The 21,488-nt window shown below is 41.8% G+C and overlaps 1 protein-coding gene across 6 annotated transcripts in view; it reads right to left on the bottom strand.

Moving 5' to 3' along the window:
* The window catches only part of ATP2B2 (ATPase plasma membrane Ca2+ transporting 2), a 1,084,469-nt gene that overhangs the window by 238,584 nt on the left and 824,397 nt on the right, over nucleotides 1-21,488 (bottom strand). For 4 of the 6 annotated variants that reach the window (XM_090021535.1, XM_090021536.1, XM_090021537.1 and 1 more), the window contains exon 8: nucleotides 9,120-9,245. In XM_090021535.1, coding sequence (XP_089877661.1) covers nucleotides 9,120-9,245 — 126 coding nt within the window. Of the gene's footprint in view, nucleotides 1-5,043; nucleotides 5,137-6,576; nucleotides 6,610-9,119; nucleotides 9,246-21,488 lie in introns of all 6 variants that reach the window. The other 2 variants (XM_090021539.1, XM_090021533.1) reach the window with 2 other exon arrangements.

Here is a 21,488-nt window from a genome sequence, read left to right as displayed (position 1 = left end):
TCCGCAGGGCTCGGTCCTCGGGCCCGCACTGTTCAACATCTTCATCAGCGATTTGGATGAGGGGGTAAAAAGCCCCCTGTTCAAATTTGCTGATGACACTAAGATGTGGGGGGATGTGGGCACACTAGAAGGAAGCAACAGGCTACAAACAGACCTAGACAGGTTACAAGGGTGGGCGGATGAGAATAGGATAGGATTCAACACAGACAAGTGCAAGGTGATGCACCTGGGGAGGAATAACCGGCACCATACCTACAGGTTAGGGAACTCCCCTCTTGTCAGCACAGAGGCAGAAAAGGATCTTGGAGTCATCATTGACTCCAAGAAGAACATGGGCCGGCAGTGTGGGGAGGCAGTTAGGAAGGCCAACCGCACCTTGTCATGCATCCACAGATGTATCTCGAGCAGGTCCAAAGAGGTGATCCTCCCCCTCTATGCAGCACTGGTCAGGCCGCAGCTAGAGTACTGCGTCCAGCTCTGGGCACCGCACTTCAAGAGGGATGTCGACAGCATGGAGAGGGTCCAGAGGAGGGCCACTCGCATGATCAGGGGACAGCAGGGCAGGCCCTATGAGGAGAGGCTATGGGACCTGAACCTGTTCAGCCTCCAAAAGAGAAGGCTGAGGGTGGATCTTGTGGCCTGTTATAAACTAGTCAGGGGGGATCAGCAGGCACTGGGGGAGTCACTGTTCCCCCGAGCACCGCCTGGAGTGACCAGGAATAATGGTCACAAGCTGGCAGAGGGTAGGTTTAGGCTAGACATCAGGAGGCGCTACTTCACGGTCAGGGCGGCTAGGATCTGGAACCAACTTCCAAGAGAAGTGGTGCAGGCTCCTACTTTGGGGGTGTTTAAGAGGAGGTTAGATGAACACCTTGCTGGGGTCGTTTGACCCCAGTGCTCTTTCCTGCCATGGCAGGGGGTCGGACTAGATGATCTGCTCAGGTCCCTTCCGACCCTAGAAACTATGAAAGTATGAAACCTCCCTTATAACTCAGTTAACATAAAATATATATTTTACAAATTATTTTTCAGAAATCCCAATCATAAACTTATATATATTAGGGGTGAGTAAAGTGGGCCCTATTCAATTTGGATTTGGATTCAGCCCGAATCAAGGACAGTGATTTAATTAGTTGATTTGGTTTACTGTCCCTGATTTGATTCAGCCAAATCTGAATCTGAAAATTCAAAGCTGATTCAGAGAACCAGTGATTTTTGGGCACATACACAGCTTTAAACATTTTTCTACATACCTTGAGGTAGCAGGTGTGGCTCATGATTGCTGCAATGCTGGGGTGCAAGGTACATTGGGAGCAGCTGCACCACTGGCACTTAGATTGACTTAACCCTAGTTAGGATGAGCTAAATGTAATGTCTGCACATACCATACATGTGCATGTACATATCTATTTGGAAACTTTCATTTATAGGCAGATTAATGATATGTTAACTGAAACATATCTTCAAACTAGTATGGTAATTCAAAATGAACATGTATCTTGAAATGACATTAATTCTCTGACCTGATCCCTTAAAAGCAAATCTTAAATAAAATAACCTTCCATTAGACACACAGTACAGCCATTGCTGAATTTCATAGAGGGTACCTGTTATTCCTAAGTAGAATGTTCTGCTAAGATTGACAAATAAGTATAAAAGTACAAAACTTATTGATGTTATGCTGACAAATATTAGAGAGCTGCATATAATTATTTAACTTCAGGTATTAACTACTGTGAACTGAAAAAAAAAACTCTTTGAATTTATAGCTACAACTTTTCATCAAACTATAATTACAATTAAGAGGTTATCACTTGCTATTGTTCAAATATCACTCTCACTACTCACAGAAGTAGCTTCATAATTATAGGAGTGTTATAACCTGCTTTTTGTAATGTGTTGATTTTTATCTATGAGGCAGGATTTCATGCTACATTCACTACTGAAGGGACTGAAGATGTACATATTTTCATATAGATAGAAGATATATATATCTTCATATGCATTACTTAATGTATTATCTAATTTACATTTTTTGTTTGAAGTTTGCTTGTTTTGTTTACTTTTCATTTTTCTTGAAACTGCTATATAAAATAAGAATGAATAAATATTGGCCCATTTATCCACTCCTAACTTAACAAAACTTCTAAGACATAAATGAAAAAGTGTTCATTTTAAAAGTACAAAATAAGTTCCAAGATAAAATTCTCTTTATACTAAAAATTGAATCACTATCACTACTGTCTTGAAAAGACATAATACAAACAGAAACCAAATGTGCAATATTTCTCCAGTCTGCATTAAGTTAAACATCTCTATCCTAACCTAAGCCAAACAGCTCTTTGCTTCTAGTCTGGGTTCTTAAAAGAACATCTGCTGATAGGTAAGCTGAACTGTAATGGGAGTTTCCTATCTACATGGGCAAAGATCAATAGGAATTTATCTAAGATACTGGTTGTCAACCTCGAGACACCCCTCAATAAACTTGAGGCACCCCTTGGAAAATGCCATTTCCTAGTTTTCATTCATTTTTTTACTACAGAAAAATAACAGAACAATTGTTCCATTGCAAATAACTCAAAAAAATCCCCACAACAGGTCAGAATCTTTTTATCATTACAGGTTCCTATTTGAAATCTCTGGGTTTATTCTGTGAATCGTGTTTGCATGCCTAACAGTGCTAACATTGGGTGGCACTCCAACATACCCTTGAAACTCCAGGGTTCTGCAGCACCCTGATTTAAGAATCACTGATTTTGATCTAAGAGCATTAAAACAGAAGATAGAACTGTACAGTATCTGATTTTTACTTTACATAGTACAGAATTGGATTTGTAGATATTTGTGGATATGATAACTAGAATTCTGAAACAGACGTAAAGGGTGACCATAATTTCTTCAGGGAAAAAAAAAAGAAAAAATCCACTACACCAATTGAACCAAAACATTGATTTAATATTACTGGCTGTGTCTACACACGTAATTGATGCAACTGAACATACCCCAGCTCAATTTGAGCCAAAGTAGACTAACCTCAACATTACCATCTACACATGTTTAAACACAGTATTTTACTGTGCTGCCAGATACCATTTGTATCTTATGGGGTTATCAGTTCAGTAGACTAGTCTACCCTGCCCTAATTGCCGTGCATATGTAGATGGTGATGCATTACTGTGCAGCAAATTAGTTTGCTGCACAGTAAAATGTCTTGTGTAGACGTGCCCACTGTAAATTCAATCTCAACAGTTAATTGAAGTAGTAATCCCAAACACAGCAGACCTTTACTAATCAACTAAAAATGAATATGAGTCAATGGCAGAGAAACAAAGCTGGCGTCACTTGGGACTCACTCCTGCAACAAATGCTGGCTCTGATTCAGCAAAGCACTTAAGCAGATGCTTAACTTTAATAAACTGCTCTTGCACTTGAGTGCTCAGTGTATTTTAGAATTGGATCTTTAATGTAGTATTGGTCCCTTAAAGGACTAAAGGAGGAAACCAGCAAGACTTTACTGCATTCATATGTTTGCCTTCTACAAGAAAACTATACAGCAATTGCATTCATTGGAGCAATGAAACATGGAGAATTAAGTAGTCATTATTACATTTCTAATCCTCTGCTTCTAAAGAATTTGTAAACTAGTAAGAAAAATGAAATAGAGGTTCCAGTTTTCCAGCAAGTATTTAACACTCAGAAATAAAATTCAACAAATTGCTAAATTTATATACATTTTAGTTTTCATATAACTATGTAAAAACAAATGTGGACAATGTTTTATGACTTTGCTTGAAAGAAATTTCATGCTGCTGAAACTCAGTACTGTTTCCTCTTGTGTCAGAATTCTACATTCCTCGATATGCACTCTGCAATAATTTCTGTGAGGCTAATTCTATCACCAATACAATGAATAATTTTAAATAGTAGTATTAATATTTTTTCACTGTTATTAGTGCTATAATTCTGAAAAAAGAATTATAAAGACGAATGCATATGATAATATTCAGCAATAAAATACATACATAAACCTAAGTTGGTATCCATCTACACCATTTAACAATTCAATTAGACTACCAGAAAGGATGTTACAAAATTATTAGCATGCTAAAAAATGGGGTAAAGAAGCAGTACAACGACAAAGTCCAACCTGATTACAGTAATATTTTGTAATAAACAAAAGCATCCCAACCAAAATGCAAAAGGAAACTGTTTCTTTCTTCAGTTATAACCTCTTTCAAAAGGATTTTATTATAACATTTAGGTGAAAGATAACTCTGAAGTGTTGCAAGCTGTATCACAGGCTGATTTCTGACCCCGGTACTATTTCCCAAAATTATATTGAGACAATGACTGCTTATAAGAGTGCCACATAGGAAAAGCAGGAAGTAAAATACATTTAGAATAGTGCTGTATTTCAAATCTATGTTGATAAGTATGTAAAGTAAAGTTTCACATTGAAAATATTGTAATAAGGCAATTTCATTTAAAAGCTTCTGAAGATCATAATTCCTTACATCATTTTAATCGTAACGTTTAACTAATGATAAAAGAAAAATTGTAATTCCTTTTTGTTCCTTTTTCTTGCTGTTTCCTTGCTATTCAGTGGGTGCATCTATATGAGACACTATGTCACCGTAGTGATGAGCTATGGCGATATAGCTTGTTGCTAGTGACATAGTGTTGGCTGGTACTAACCATGACACCACTACTGAGCAGTAGCAATGAGCTACTGCACAGTAGCTCATTACTATTGCATAGTAGGGTGAAAATGACCCATGCAACATTGGGACTGTGCAGTACTGGCAGGTACTGCATAGTCAGGGGCACATGTAGATGCACCCAGTGTGAATAAAATATGTAAATTCTTAGTCACATTATTGTTGTGGCATCTCTTATAAGCTACTGTATAGTTTATGGAGTAGGAGCTCTGAAAAGGTAATCCTATGCACATACAGTATCTGTGCAGTTTATAAGAGGAAGAGGGAATCATATAGTCAGGAAAGAAATCCATTAAATAAAACAAGCTAGGTGTTCTTGACATACCATTGACTAAGCTGGCATTTGTATTATCAGTGGCAGTTGCGCCTGCTGCATCATCAGAAGCTGAAGGAGGGTGGGAGGAGGTATGGGAAGAATCTACTGAGCAATAATGGATAGAAAATAATAATAATAATAAATAATAACAATAACAACAGAAACAAATTAACTTGACAAAACAATAACATGTATGGACTAATATAACTTTGCTTTCTCCAAAACAAATTTGTTTAAAGTAAAAAACACAATGCATAAATGAAGTCATTATATAGATGTTACCAAAGTCAGAAAACACATACATGAAATATTTAAAAAAAAAAATGAAAGACACATTCATCCTAAGTAAACAGAATTCATGAGAATGAATTGTACCTACTGGAATTTTATAACTCTGATCTTGTATGTGGATATTTTATAGCCTTTATTTTTTTAAAAAAATTCAGAATGGCTTGAATAGAAATTGTGTTGGTAAATGCACTGTTAGTCTGTGGGATTTGAAATATGACACGTTACATTTTATAAATTATTACTACTGGCACAGCTATTACGTACAATGTATGGGTCTGGAAGTTGTGTTATTGTCACCTATTGAATGTGATCCCTGATTTCAAATGGAGAAATGGCATTTTTTCTGTACTACATATATTTTGGGAAATACAAGATATACAACAGCTTGTCTAATTTGGTCTCTGTTTGAAAAACACTCATTATCCTACACAATTATAAGATATTGTACAATTATATATATGTTATGATAAAAAAAAATCATCATAGAAAATAAACTCTCACGCCCCTGTATTAGGGGAATATGGTCATATAAATGTACCTTCGTAACTGGAAGAAAGAAAATTCCCTGAAGATTTTATTTACTATTAATGTGTATATGCACTAGAACTGTGAGAGAAATTCTCAGTGAATAACTGATTCCGTGAATTTTGCCTTTTTAATGGTTCACTGTTCATAAGCAAACACGAAAATCCTCACATTTTATTGTTTGAAATTCATGTACTTTCTCAATAAAAAGTTTTTTGTTCATAATTGACAATTTCACATTGTACAGGTTAGTTACCCAAGAAAAGTCATGGTATTTCATATACATGTAGCAAAGTGTAACAAAAAAAAAATAAAAACAATAAAATACAGAATTTGAAATTCACCATGTTTTAATATTTATATGCCAATTTCAAATTGCATATTTGATTGCTATAGTCATAATGAACAATGGTATTGGTTGCATACCATTTGAATACCCATGTAAACCCACGCAAAAGAAAATGCTAATAGTAAATAGCATACTATAAAATTTAAGTTACTATAATTTGCATTTGGAGAATAGTAATTTGTAGCACCAATAAAGCTTTAGCACTCAGCTGTTTACAAAAAAGAAACAAGAAATAGTTTCAAATTAGATCATACAGAAATTAACTTTTTAATTGGAAAGAAATATCCCAGGATAACTATTTTAACCCTGATTTGTACCACAGTTTCGCAGAGGCTGCAGTTACAAGCCTCTGCTTTTGATCTAATTTCTTACTGTACCTGAAATCTGATGTCCATCTTCCTGTTTCACACCTGTATGATGATTTTTACAAAATGTTAATGAGGGATAAAGGCATGCAATTGAGAGAACTGAAATGCAGATACATGCAACTGATAGAGTTTGCCGGCTTATATACAATGAGAGTATTTTTGATTTCATGACTGTATCCCACAAGCAGGAGTGCATAGGCACACTGCTGCACCCACCCACAGAAGTTTGTAGGGTTAGATCCTTAAGTCTTAAAAAAAACTGACTGGTGTTTTAGTTGTGTGGTTCCAGTCAGAGTTAATGTCTGTTATATGAAATACTTGCGCATTTTTCAAAAAAAGGGTGCCTTTCAGCACTAATTTGCAATCATATTTTGTTCTATTTTTTTGCTATGCAGATTTCCTACTTTTTGTTACAGGATACAAACAGTGGAGCATTGTGTTCATATCAGCACTAAGCAAGAGGATGTACACAAGGAAAATCTCCTTACTCAAAAGCAAATGGGCATTCCAGACAAGCTATAGCAGTTTTAAGCAGATACTGGAGTTTTTAGATCCCACCCACCATGCTCATGTGAACTACCAAAATAGAAGTTGTCACTCCTGCCTAAATGTGGTTTTGTTTGTTTGTTTTGTTTTTTGCTTCTATTGCCTTCAATAAGTACAGCATCATTGCATTCAGATATTGATCAAAAAACAGACCATGAAGCTTTGAGAAACATCAAACATTCTCTCATTAAGTACCCAGACTTGGATGATTAGTGGTTACTTTGCATCTCTCTGGAAGCTGTATGGTAGAAAATGTGTAATGTAATTTCAAAAGTAAAAATATGTTCCTTTGCAAATATAGAGTTGAGTGCCACCACCTAAGTGACCCACATAATAGTTCTTGCCAGTAGTGATCACATTGTTAGACTGAAGGCATAGAAATTGGGAAATTTTAGGCCCTAAAAACCATTTAAGTCTTCCCCACTGCTATTCATCTTCAAACATATGCAATGCAAGGCAAAATTAAATAACACCCCACAACTTTTTTATCAGTGGAAATGTATGAAATTTTTGGAATTTTTACAAGTTTTATTTGTTGACCCTTAAAATAAATAGGATGCTGGACATTTGTACTTAGGTTAAAAGTACAGCAACTGGACTTCAACAGATGACAAAATGACTGTGTGTACATACATTTAGACAGAAGCACATTAAGCAGTTTATCCTTACAGTGTAGCCTTAAACTTGGTAGTTTTTCCTGACTTTACTATACAACAAGGTCTTTAGACTTCTAGTTTTCACTGCTTGAGACCTGAAGGTAACTGTAACTCTTTATTAACCCCCACTAGGCACACCTACATGAGATGTTTACTGCACAGTTGAGTAATTAACCATACAGTAAAGTCTCAGTGCCTAGACATGCACCCCTATTAGGGCACATGAAACTAAATAAGCTCCACAGAAGAATAGGAATTATAAATACAGGTACTACCCTGCTGCAGACTTTATTCAGGTACAGCAGCACACATGTAGATGCTGACTGGCTGGCTGGGGCATGAGGGTGCTTCAGTGCAGGGACACACTGATCCCAGTAGGAGCAGCCCTAGGCTGGTGGGCTAACTGCCCAGGCCCCCAGCCATCTGCAGCTGCTGTGACCCAGTTCAATGTGCTGCAGTCCTAGCACATGTGCAGACGCATGCCTGGGAGCCCCCTCATGGCATGTATAGATGTGCCCAGTGTCACCAATATTGCTTCCAGTATTCTGACTGGGACCTATCAATTCTAAGGAAATATTTGTCTGTAACCACTGAAGGCCATGTCCTGTTCCACCTATTGGGCATCTAAGTGTACATAAGTTCCTAAGAGTGAACCAATTCCATCTGGCTTGAGACCATGAAAATTCATTAATGCATTTACTTATGTAACAAACCAGAATTTTTCCCTTAAGACTGTTGCGAAAAAAGCAGTGAGGAGGAGGAGGACCTACCCACCTTTTGCAGGAACACTATTTCAGAGAATCAAGTGTGGTGGAATAGGATTGCATTTATGTGCATACATACACTTACATGTTTAATAGGTATGTGCTCATCCAGAAAGCTAATCCATAACAAAAAAATCTACAAAACAGACTTTTACCATTTAAGTAAACAGAAAGGCACAACTTTTCCTTCTTTTCTTTTTGAAACTTAAATGTGTTGTTGCTATGTCAGACTTATGAATAACTATATATAAATTCATATATTAATGTGTTATATCTATTTTTATGAAATGTTGCTAATTGTAAATTTATACGAAATTATTAAAAGGTAATAAGCAGAGTATATGCTATTCTTTTTTTCATTTGATTACATGCTGCAAGATTGCAACTTTAAACTGAATGTAAAAAAACCCTAATCATTGTATAAAAAGCAAGAATTATTGCATTCCCTCATAACATGCATGAGAAAATTCATATAGAAAAGTACTTTTAAATACTTTTTCAGGTCTCAAAAATTGAAGCAATTTTCATCTCTGAAGAGTCTATGAAAATTATTTGGGAGCACCTACATGTGTTCTAGGGGGGTTACCTTTCTTATCTTTCTTTTCTTCTTCTTCTCCACCAGCACCTAACAGAGTAAAGATGATGCCCGTCTGAGAATTCACACCAACAGCAGTGACAACCATTCTCCCAGATCCCTCCATGACATGGGTACCTAAAAATGAGAAGTTAATATAAAAAGTAGAAGTTAATATATGTGTATTAATGTTCATAAAAATGTTTCTAAAGTCTGAGTAGGCACAGATTCTGCCAGAGCAGTTAGTGGACCCGATTCTGTTCTTAGTTACACTGCAATAAACCTGGGGTAATTCCACTGATGACACCCACCAAAGAATCAATCCTCGTCTTTGTAGTTAACAAATGCTTAACTACATATCTCAGAGTACTGATAAACTGGCATATTTTGTTATCCGACACCCCTGATTCCCCATGGGTGCCGGATAACAAAGAATTTGCTGTATTAGGAAATTGTTCAGTGTATAATTTTCCATCTAGAAATTAACTCAATAATACATGAATAGGTAACTGCAGCTCTCTTTGAAAGACTTTTAGATATATAGCAGGGGAACAATGATTCTGAGCATTACAAGAAGAAAATCTATAAATAAAGAGAAACTTCCCAAGAAATGGTACAAATAATGAATTTTCTATTTGGAGAAAAAAAGAGTTGTAAATTTTAATATAAAAGACTTATAATCAAATTAACATTAGGCTCCAGTTTTACATTGAATGTTGCTAAAAAAGTTTGGAGGGAAACTGTACTTTTTAGGCAGTGTTACAAAATAATGAGAGAAAGGCTGGTTAGTCATCAGAGTATAACAGTGAATGTGCAAAGGAAAGTACCAAATTTGCCAACTCAGTCATTTAATGTGGTGATAGTCTTAATCTTAAATCATTAGTCAGCTAATGATTGGATAAAAGATTTAAAGAACAGACAGGGCTGGTATTGTTTAAATCATTTACCTGGATATGTACAAAAGAATGAAAATGAAACAGCAAGTTACTAATGTTGCCTGCAATTTTTTAATCCCTCTTGTCATTTCTGCTTAGGATTTTTATTCCTTTTTCTGTTTGTATGGTAATGATTGCCCAATTTTTAATAATGTGACTTTGGATTTGTGGAATATCTAGTAACTATACATCAATGTTACATACTTATCACAACACATTTTACTTTCTTTTTCTAGTATTTTCCCTGTGTGCCCAAAATGAACATAATTAATAAGTGGATGGTCACATTCATACTATTTAAATTAGAATGTGTTAGACTAATTAATATATTATGCAGGCCTTATTCACATCCAAATATTTTATAGAAGTAGAAAGATTTAGAAAAAAAGATTATATGCAGATAAATGTTAGGATTTTTTTTTAATTCCTCAAAACCACCCCTTTTGGAAAGGAAAGATAGTGGCACTGAGACTGGTTTATTTTGCTCCTTTCTGCATAAATGAATAGTATTAGTTAGGCTGCACCATTCGTGTCCACTGAAGATAGGCAGGATTCACCCTTATGTCATGTATGTGGTACTACTATGTAGTAATCTAAGAGTACTGATATGTACTCTAGTTACCGAGATAGACTCTGTATCTTACATGATGTATTGGAATGCTTACTATATGCTTAAAATGCCTTAATTTGATAAGGGCTATTGGAGGGAAAAACAGGAAATGCAGTAGCTTTCCAATTAAGGACATCTTGAAACACATCTGAAAGACAGTAGGATTTGTCAAAAGGACTAAACAGCTTTCAAAAACACTTCCTGAACAGGTAGAGAGAACTAGTTTGTAAATTAAGTGAAAAGTCTGTCATCTAGAGCTCATGGAGGGTCTATAACAATTTTAGACTAACCACATTTCTCATGTGGGAAGTGAATATGCACCTGATAAAGCAATACTATAGACTGTGCACACATTTAGCTTATAGTTTTCTCTTAAGTGCCTTCTGATCAAACAATATGCTGCTTTAATGATACTCTCATCACTGGTTACTGCCAACCTACAGGTGTTAGATAAACATTGGATTTACTATGGCAACCATGTTTAATAAACATAGGGGACAGGTACAGATATTTGACTTTTACCAGCATAAGTGCTCTGAAACAGGTCTATCTATACCTGTAAAAAGCATAAATTTGGCACGCAGAACCAGTCTATATCCATATCAGAAGTTTGCCCCACCGGGCATTTATCCACGTAATTGGCATTTATCCTCTAAAAATGTTTGTGGTTTAATTTTCTTTTCTTACTCTACGATGACTAAATGAGTAAAGTGGATGTGACTTACCACATTATGGTTTATTGTGATATAGCTAGTAAAATGCACTAGGGGGCACATCAGAACAATTTTACCCACCTGCCCTTTCAGTTCTACTTACTGCCAGGTGGCTTTTTAGGACAAGAAATGCCCAAGGAGAATCCTCCCAAAGGGCTTCGCCCTCTTCTTCCCCTCACTTTTTTGTGGGATTTGGTGGGTAAAACCTTTTTGTGCAAAAGCACCCCAGAGGCTGCCTGCCTTCTGCCTTGCCCTGCTTCCCTCGGTTTCTTTGGTGCTTGTTGAAACAGCACTTTTAACCTCCCTCTTTTTCTGCATGCTTTTTGCACTGGGTGTAGAGAACCTTAGGGCTACAAAAGTGTTGCATCTCCCATACAAGCATGGCATCTCCCACGTACCCATTTTACAAAGCTGCCTCCAGCATTTTTTTTTCCTGCTATGTTTTGCACAGGGAAGAGTTCTATTTTGGTTGGTTTTTGGGGCTGTGCTTTTTGCACACTTTTGCAGCCATGGGAGTTTTCAAGCACTTTCCATGCCAGTGCCACACTCTCTGGGTTTTTTTTAACACCAGAATAAGGCCGTTGTGGGGGGGAGGCTGCCCTCCTGAGGGTCTATAAATTTGTGGACAGGGATCAGGGTGCATATACTGTGTCCACAAACAGAGAATGGGACTCAGTCCAGTGGGACACTTGCCCCTGGTGGCATAACTGCTTCGACCGTTTTGACAACAGTGCTAGTTGCTGATGTCCGTGCAGCATTCTACTACAGGATGAGACTGCTTTTGGAAGACTTGAAACGGGACACCCTGAGCTGTTCCATAAGCAACGCCTAGGTAAGTGAGACACTTGGCTGTGCCCTGAGGGAGGGTGGCTTGCATCATTTACTTACATTTTCATGTAAATAGGATTTAATTGCTGTGAATGTTGGTGCAAGCTGTCCCACAGTATGAAGTCCTGCAGTCACAGGGCAAGGTTTCAAGGTGGGGTGGGGGATACACCCTATGTCCCTTCTCACCCGTCCTGCCACCCCCACTCCTCCCTGCCCCTGCTCGCATACAGCAGAGGCACCACTATTTCAGGGCTGCATGGTGGTTTTACAATACAGTCTTATGCTCTTAACTTCCTCCTCCCTCCTATTTCTAGTTCCCAAATGCTATGTTTCATATGCTTCTCCTGCCGTGCACAGCAGGTAGAAGAGAAAAACGGAAGCCTCAGATACTCGCCTGATGCCACTTCCATCTCCAGTAAAAATGCTGGCAATGTCACTGCCAGATGCCTCTTCACTACTCTGAATATGGTGATTTTACTGAAAAAAGCATGTCAGAATTCACCATTAACCTCCCTCTGCCATGATGTAGACAAGTCCTCATATTCTGTGAATACATCAGCAACTCAGTTTGGTCAACCTAGTCCATGCAGCTACTTACTGAAATATGTTTCATTAGGTCTTTTCAAAGATCATGTATGTAATGTTTCTTTTTCTTTGTTTCTCTTTCTTTATGTGGCCATTTTTTAATTTTTTTTTTTACTAAAATGCAAGATGCAGAGGGGTTTTGCCACCAGGCAGTACAGTTGATGTAGGATTTCAAGCTGTACAGCTTGTTGTCTAAATAGCTCCCTCCCTGAATTCAGCCATGCATTTTGAAAGGAGTACTTTGCAAATCTTTCTTCTAAATAAATATTTAGCCTAAAAAGCCTAGTCACACGTAAAGAACAGACTTTTAATTTTATTAGAAAATGTCAATAGAAAGTCTTTCATAGCACAGCACTAAGAGCTCACCTACCACCTAAACTCACACATTCAGACACACACACATCCTTATTCCATATTCCATGCACACCCATATGAGCCTGTTCACCTTGCTCCTTTGCCTATGGCCACATCTCCCCCTCCCCCCCACACACACTCAGCCAATCCCATTGATGTAAGAGTTCAAGCTGGGCAGCTTGTTGGCAATTTTCATCAAGCTAGGCAGCTTCTGCTGAAGATTCACGCACACACACGTATGTATAAAACCCACTCTAGAGCTTATGCTTCACCACTTGAATACCAATGGAATCCCAGCTTCTCCAGATCATAATGTATTAACATTCCTCGAACAGTTGGCACAGGGTAACACTCCTGGGAGAAGTTGGCAGAGGGTAAAGCTTACTGTACTGGTTACCCTCACTGATGGTGCTCTGCAACATTATTATCTTGTTATTACCTTACCTGGGCTCAGTGTACTCTCCATCCACATACAAAGGAGCACTGTCATTTATGGGTGCTGGGTCCAGTAGGTACAGCAAATTAAGTAGAATGAATGGTCTTCGGATGTAACATGTCAGAGAAAATGGCCTCTCTCATATTTTGGGTCTCATTTGGGTCTACATACCCTCTCTTGCCACAGTGCAGTTTTTCAGAGAACTCCCCTCCCTGGACAGGCCCTCTGAGCCGTTTCCCATTGCTGCTTGCCCCACTTCTGCCACACAGCTGGGGCTTCTCAGGTAAAATACTGCCCCCCCCACAGCCTTTGAACTCTTGTCTTCTAGCATTGCTGGTGCCTACTGTTCAATCATATTTTTCTATATGGGGCTTTCTATATGGTGCTTACAGACACACAGACACAATACCCCCCCTCACACACACTTGCTTATGCTCTTATCACTGTTTCCCATGTCTGGGGGTGCCCTCTTAGCACTCCTGGTTGGTGCTGGCCGATGTGCCCCTCCCACCCCCCTCCTTCCTGCCCCATGCCTTGGAACTTGTTTTTCTCTTCACAGATAAGAAAGTTTTTCAGCCATCCCAGCTTGCCTACTCCATGGTGGTCCTTACAATACAACTGACCACCCACCCACACATTCAGTCAGTCCTGTTGATGTAGGAATTCAACCTGGGCCGGCAGCTTGTTGCTCATTGCTCAGCTCCTCCCCCTTCACCCTCCCCCAGCCCAAAAAGCAGGGTAACATTCCTGGGAGCAGTTGGCAGAGGTAAAGCTTAACATACTGGTTACCCTCACGGATGGTGCTCTGCTGTCCTCCCAAAAACCTTCTTCATGCTTAGGAAAAATGGGTGCTAAAAATGCTCACTTTTCTCACTGCAGAGAACAGGCTGTTTCTTTTTCTCTCTGTGTGTTAAATCAATAAAAAAAGTACGTAGAAAACTTAATTGTCAATTCCTGGACTTATACTACTGTAATTCAAAAATGGTTTGTCTATGAATGCAAACAGTCTTACATAATTTTGCATGTAAAACACAAAGAATTCTGTGTCATCCCTCATTTGTATTATGTCAATTAAAGAAAGGATTTTTTGCAAAGTAGAGAACCAGCATGGGTCGGTGGCTTTGGGCAGTGGCTGTTCTGAGGATCACCAAGATTCCTTAGGTATCAGGGATCCCCTTGCCCAGGACAGCTGCCCCCAAAGTGATTTTGGGTAGGGGAGTTGCAATGACCCTACTCCGAGCCCCCCTCCCCACTGTGATGAGCTAATACCACTACCGAGGTGAAGAAAGAAAACTGCCCAGGCTCAATGAAATTTCCCCCCTCTCCTACCAATCACCACATATAGTAGTCAGAAAATCAAAGTCTTCACTGCAGGGGAAGGGGTGGTTTGTGGTGCATGTGGCAGAAAGAAGGAACCAGACTATTGTCTAATCAATTAGTGTATTAGCTAATAATACACTAATCAATTAGTGTATTAGCTTGTGAGCCTTATAACAGCTTTCTAGGTACATTATCCCCTCCACTCAACTCCCCAAACAATTTTGGTACCTGCTTGTCTACCTAGGTTGCCTGCCTCCCACCAGAAAAGACCCGTGATCCATCACCTCTGCCCTCACCCCACGGCCCCCTCAGGGCAGCAGTGGATAAGCTGTATCTGGGGCTGTGGGCACTGAAACACCCTGAATGACAACCTCCTCCAGACCTGGGGCATATAGGCTCTTGCCCATCATCTCAGCGAGGGGTGAGTTTTGAAACACATGAGCATCATGGGCACTTCCTGTCCATCCTACATAAATGTCTGTAAATCTGCCTTGGTGGTCCATTACAGCTTGCAGTATCACAGAAGGAAACTCCTTTCCATTTATGAATGAATGGTTGTCCTGGGACCAGCTTAGGAGGGGAATGTGTGTGCTGTCAAGTGCTCCCACGCAGTTAGAGAAGCTCATTTTCAGGTATCCTTCCACGAACTTGAGGGGGTTACTTAAGCATATGAATTTGTTTGCTGCCAGGTCCTGTAGCAGTTGGCAAACCTCACTGATGGTCCTCCCAGAAGTGTAGGGAGCCATGCCAAACTGATTTGCAACATGACACAGGCTTGTTGGAGTGGCCAGTTTCATGATGGCCATGGCAACATGCTTCTCTGGGCTGATGGGATTCCACAATAGTCCTGTGCTGCTGGATGTGCAATTTCAGCAAGCTAACGATGTGGAAGAACACCTCGCTCATTCTGCATATTTCCAGCCACTGGTCATCATTCCATGTTGACATGACTATTTTTTCCCACCAATCAGAGCTACTTTTGTGTGACCATATCTCACAAGGTTTGCCCTTAATGTATGGCCAGAAAGCAGCTATAGTGTTTTGCAATTATGCTTTCTGTTTGCTGAGATGACAGAGCAGTTTCCTCAGTTCAGTTAACAGCATTCTCTTCGGGGCAAACCTGTGAAGTTGGCTCCTCAGGAGTTTAAATAAAACAGACCAGAGGTACATCAAGTTGCTGAAGCCCATCAGCAGAACCATACATCTGCAATGGGAATATTGCACAGCCTTCAACATTAACCTCCACTTTCTCCTTAGTTCCTCAGAATTCGAGGAAGACATTGTCTTCAGGTAGCAGGACAAAGACTGTGACCCATTGAGTGACCTCTGTCTCAAATGTTTGCAAAAGTCAGTCTCCTAGATTAGCATGAAACCACTCCTGTCATTTACACGTCAATAGCTACTGAAACAATGAGCTCCCTGCCAGCACAGGTTGTCTGTATTTTTTTAAAGAGCCAAGATGTTACCACATTCCAAAAATGGTAGCTGGTGTGCTTGAACACTCTAGACCAAACCAATACGTGACCCATACATGAGAGAGATCTTCTGGCTTACCACTCCCATTCCCCGCCCCACCAACTGTAAGGACCCTGATCACCATATAGAAACTGCTCAGAAGGTATTTGTTTTTACCCACATATCTAAAGGAAATGGGTTTCATTGATGCATTAGAACAGTTTCATGCTTTCTCCCCTGAAGTGATCACCAGGTGCCCAAACATCCAATTTTGGAAGATGTGATGGATCCTTTGCAAGGACAGGGACCAAACTGGATTTATGCAGAAGGTAAGGCACTGATTGACATTTGAAGTGAGGGGAGCGTCATGACACAACTGGGAAGCCACAAGAATAAATCTGTTCACGTCTCTATTTCTGAACAACTAGAGCAACTTGGCATCAAAAACGACTGGGAATAGTGTCACAGTAAGATGAAGGCCTTAAAGTGTGCCTTCAATGCATTTTGGTACCAGATACCCAGGAGACTCAACAGAGGCTCAAAAGAACTAAATCTCTTGTTCCTGATGAGGAAGAAAATTCTGACTCAACCGTTGTTGTGTCTCAGGACTCAACAGGTTCCAAAGGGAGTACTGTGTCAGGGAGGCAACGGCAGAGTCCTGAGATGGAAAAAGCACTATCCTCACAAAGGGAGACTTGTAAGTAACAGTATTGGTATTAGCAGTGTTCTGGATTTTTGGTTTTAAAGATTTACACTCATATAAATTCGGGGGGGGGGGGCAGTGGAGGGAGAACACGGTGCCACTCCCTGTGGCAGATACTGCACCTGGGCACTTTGCTTGGGCCTGCAGGGCTGTAGCCACTTCCAGGGGGAGTGGAGCTCCAGGGTCTCACCCCTGGCAGGGCCACTGCAGCAGGAGCTGGCTGCCACAGCCACCTGCAAAGTTAGGTGATTTTTGGTGCAGGGCGGGTGCATGGTCAGGGGGAGCAGCATGGATCTTGCTTTAATGCACACCCTGGGAACCAGGGTGCATGCTGTGATGCTGGGACAAATATTTTGGTGGTATAGCCTTAAGAAGATGGTTGGGTGAGAGATAGTAGGCTGTCAGTGGTAATTCTTGAAGCGGCAGTCCTGTTAAAATAATTTAAGGAGGACTCACTTTTCTTTACAAACGTTCAAGAATGGATGAAAGCTTTCTTTTTGTCTGTGGACAGGTGCTCCTTCATTTTCATCTTCAAAAGCAGGTGCTAATGCTGTATGTCAATGTAATTATCAAAAAATTAATAAGAAGCTAAGGAAAGTATTCTTCATCTACTGACAGATGTGTCTGAAAGCATGGCTACGTCCAGTGCAGAAATGACATCTGAACTGAAAGATGTGTTCAATGTGTTAAAGCATAGTGAGCAAGCCAATTTGGAAATTGCACTGTACAGTTATGAAATGCACTAGTAATGACATGGTACAGTGTTTTAAGGAATTAAATCAGAAGGTTGATCTCATTTTAAGGGGGGATCAAAGGTTCAGACAGGAGTTTGTATTAGAGTTTCATGAATGCTGATGTACTGAGAGCAGCATTGAGAGTAGCCCATCCAGAAAAACTCTCCAGTCTCTTGTAGAGGAAAGCCATGCCTCATGTAGCTGCAAGACTAGAGCCCCAAGGAGCTTCAGGGATGATGATGACGAGGAGGGGGATGCTGATGTGACCTGGGGAGGGTGCAGGAGGAGGGCATCTCATGGGGGAGCAGGTTCTCATAACTAGAGTTTTCTAGGACTCCACAGGATTGGTGTGCTTCTCCCTCCCTCATGTATTGCCAACCCAGTATTCACAAAGCAGATTGCACTTCAATGTACCGGGGGCTGCATGGGGGCTGTGTGACCCAGGTTACGTTCACAATCTATATCTTTCATTTCTGTCTACCTACTTTAGGAATTTTTATTGAAATCTCTGATAGAAATAAAGTATCACATAAGGCCTTGGAAAAGTGTCCTGTATTTTTATTTTCCATACAAACGGCTGGGTGAAAATCTTCTGTGACGCTGGGTTGGGTGATAAAGGAAGGTACCCTATAATATGAATCCCAAAGCTGTTGACAGCCAGCTTGGGGCCAGCATGACCAAGGCTAGTGTCTTGTGGCTGAGGGCACTTATCAAGTAGATCACCAACCATTAGGCCTTTACAAAGGCACTAGGGGAAACACCCTACATAACGTAGCATAAATTAAGTACAGGGCACAACAGGAAGGCAGACAGCTACAAGATGCTTTTCATAGTTTCATAGTTTCTAGGGTTGAAAGGGACCTGAGCAGATCATCTAGTCCAACCCCCTGCCATGGCAGGAAAGAGCACTGGGGTCAAACGACCCCGGCAAGATGTTCATCTAACCTCTTAAACACCCCCAGGGTAGGAGCCTGCACCACTTCTCTTGGAAGCTGGTTCTAGACCCTAGCTGCCCTGACTGTGAAGTAGCGCCTCCTGATATCTAACCTAAACCTACCCTCTGCCAGCTTGTGACCGTTATTCCTGGTCACTCCTGGCGGTGCACGGGGGAACAGAGACTCCCCCAATGCCTGCTGGTCCCCCCTGACTAATTTATAACAGGCCACAAGATCCCCCCTCAGCCTTCTCTTTTGGAGGCTGAACAGGTTCAGGTCCCATAGCCTGTCCTCATAGGGCCTGCCCTGCTGTCCTCCGATCATACGAGTGGCCCGCCTCTGGACCCTCTCCATGCTGTCGACATCCCTCTTGAAATGCGGCACCCAGAACTGGACGCAGTACTCCAGCTGTGGCCTGACCAGTGCCGCATAGAAGGGGAGGATCACCTCTTTGGACCTGCTTGAGATGCATCTGTGGATGCATGACCAGGTGCAGTTGGCCTTCCTGACCTCCTCCCCACACTGCCAGCCCATGTTCATCTTGGAATCAGTCATGACCCCAAGATCCTTTTCCGCCTCTGTGCTGACAAGTCGGGGAGTTCCCCATCCTGTAGGTATGGTGCCGGTTATTCCTCCCCAGGTGCATCACCTTGCACGTGTCTGTGTTGAAACCCATCCTATTCTCGTCTGCCCACCCTTGTAACCTGTCGAGGTCTGATTGTAGCCTGTTGCATCCTTCCAGTGTGCCCACGTCCCCCCACATCTTAGTGTCATCAGCAAATTTGAACAGGGTGCTTTTTACCCCCTCGTCCAAATCACTGATGAAGATGTTGAACAGTGCGGGCCCGAGGACTGAGCCCTGTGGAACCCCACTACCCACGTCCTTCCAGGTTGAGAAGGACCCATCCACTACCACCTTCTGGGTGCGGCCCTCCAGCCAGTTGGCGACCCATTTGGCTGTGTGGGTGTCTACACCACAGCCCCCCAGTTTCTTAATGAGAACAGGGTGAGAGACAGTGTCAAAAGCCTTCCGGAAGTCCAGGAAGACTATATCCACTGCTACCCCTGCATCTAATGATCTGATGATCTGATCGTAAAAGGCCACCAGGTTGGTCTGACAGGACCTGCCACTGATGAACCCATCTTGGTTGCCCCTAAGTATGCAGTCTCCTGCTGGCCCCTCCTGGATGTGTGCCAGCATAATTTTCTCGAACAGCTTGCCTAGGATCGAGGTAAGACTAACCGGCCTATAGTTTCCCGGGTCCTCCTTCCTGCCTTTTTTGAAGATGCGAACCACGTTGGCCCTCTTCCAGTCCTCCGGTACCTCACCAGAGCACCACGAGTGCTCGTAAAGTTGTGCCAGGGGACTTGCAATGACCTTGGCCAGTTCCTTTAGAACTCTAGGGTGGAGATCATCCGGGCCGGCTGACTTGAATACGTCCAACCCCTCCAGAAGCTCCCTAACTAAATCCTCGCAAACCCGTGGCCCAGGTGTGCCTCCCCTGGGGCCCGAGGAGGGCCCAGCAGGGAGGCGGCTGTTCTGGTCCCTACTTCGGAAGACGGAGGCAAAGAAATGGTTGAACATGTTAGCTTTAACGTCTGGTGTGACGACCAAGTTTCCCATCGCGTCCTGCAAGGGCCCCACATTACCTGGGACCTTCTTTTTACCCCCTACGTATTTAAAAAAGGACTTCTTATTGTCCTTAATCTGGGAAGCTAGTCCCAGTTCCATCTCTGCCTTGGCCTTCCTAACTACCCCCCTACATTCCCGAGCAACTACAGAATAGTCCTCCCTGGTGACGACCCCGTCTTTCCATTGGGTGTAAGCCTCCTTTTTAGCAAGGAGACATTCCCGGATGCTTTTGGTGAGCCACAGAGGCTTGTGTACTCTCCTGCTCCCTTTGATCCTCATTGGGATTTTCTTCCTTTGGGCTTGGAGGATCGTCTCCTTAAGGAGTGACCACTCTCCTTGGACATCTGGCTCCCCTCCCCTCCGGGACCTCAGCGCTTCTCCAACTATCCTCCTTAGCTCGTTGAAGTTTGCCCTCCTAAAATCTAGGGCCGCTGCCTTACTGCATGCCTTTGCCACCTTGCGCTGGATGGTGAATTCCAGGAGGCGATGATCGCTGTCGCCCAGGTGGTCGAGCACCCGCAGCCCCCTCACCAGGTCATCACCCCTGGCCAGCACTAGGTCCAACAAGGCATCCCCCGTGGTGGGGCTGTGCACCTCCTGGGTTAGATAGAGGTCCTGCACTCTGGCCAAGAACCTATGTGAGCGTTCAGACCTGGCTGACTGTTCTTCCCAGCAGATGTCCGGGAAATTCAGGTCCCCCTTGACTACCACATCCTTAGCCTTCACTACCTCTGTGAGCTGACCCAAGAATTCCTGGGCAAGCTCTTCTCCCTGGTTGGGAGGTCTGTAGTAGACTCCCACCGTTAAGTCCCTTTCCCCTCGACTGCCTTGTACTCTAACCCAAAGCACTTCAGAGTGCCCCTCCCCTGACTCCTTGCTAATTAACGATGATGTGTATTCCTCCTTAATATAGAGTGCCATGCCCCCACCTCTCTTTCCTATCCTGTCCCTCCTGTACAGCCTATAGCCCTTGACACTCACCGCCCAATCATGCGTTGCGTCCCACCACGTTTCTGTAATCCCCACTATGTCCGGGCTGGTGTCAGCCAGCAGGAGGGTGAGTTCCTCCTGCTTGTTGCCCATACTACAAGCGTTTGTGTAGAGGCATTTGAGGCCTCCTGTGGGTGTGTGTACTGACCC

The sequence above is a fragment of the Crocodylus siamensis genome, chromosome 11 (assembly GCF_052110815.1).
Source record: "Crocodylus siamensis isolate JL-2025a chromosome 11, ASM5211081v1, whole genome shotgun sequence".
Classification (NCBI taxonomy): domain Eukaryota; kingdom Metazoa; phylum Chordata; order Crocodylia; family Crocodylidae; genus Crocodylus; species Crocodylus siamensis.
The sequence above is the reverse complement of the archived record's forward strand: the minus strand, read 5'-3'. Positions and strand labels throughout refer to the sequence as shown.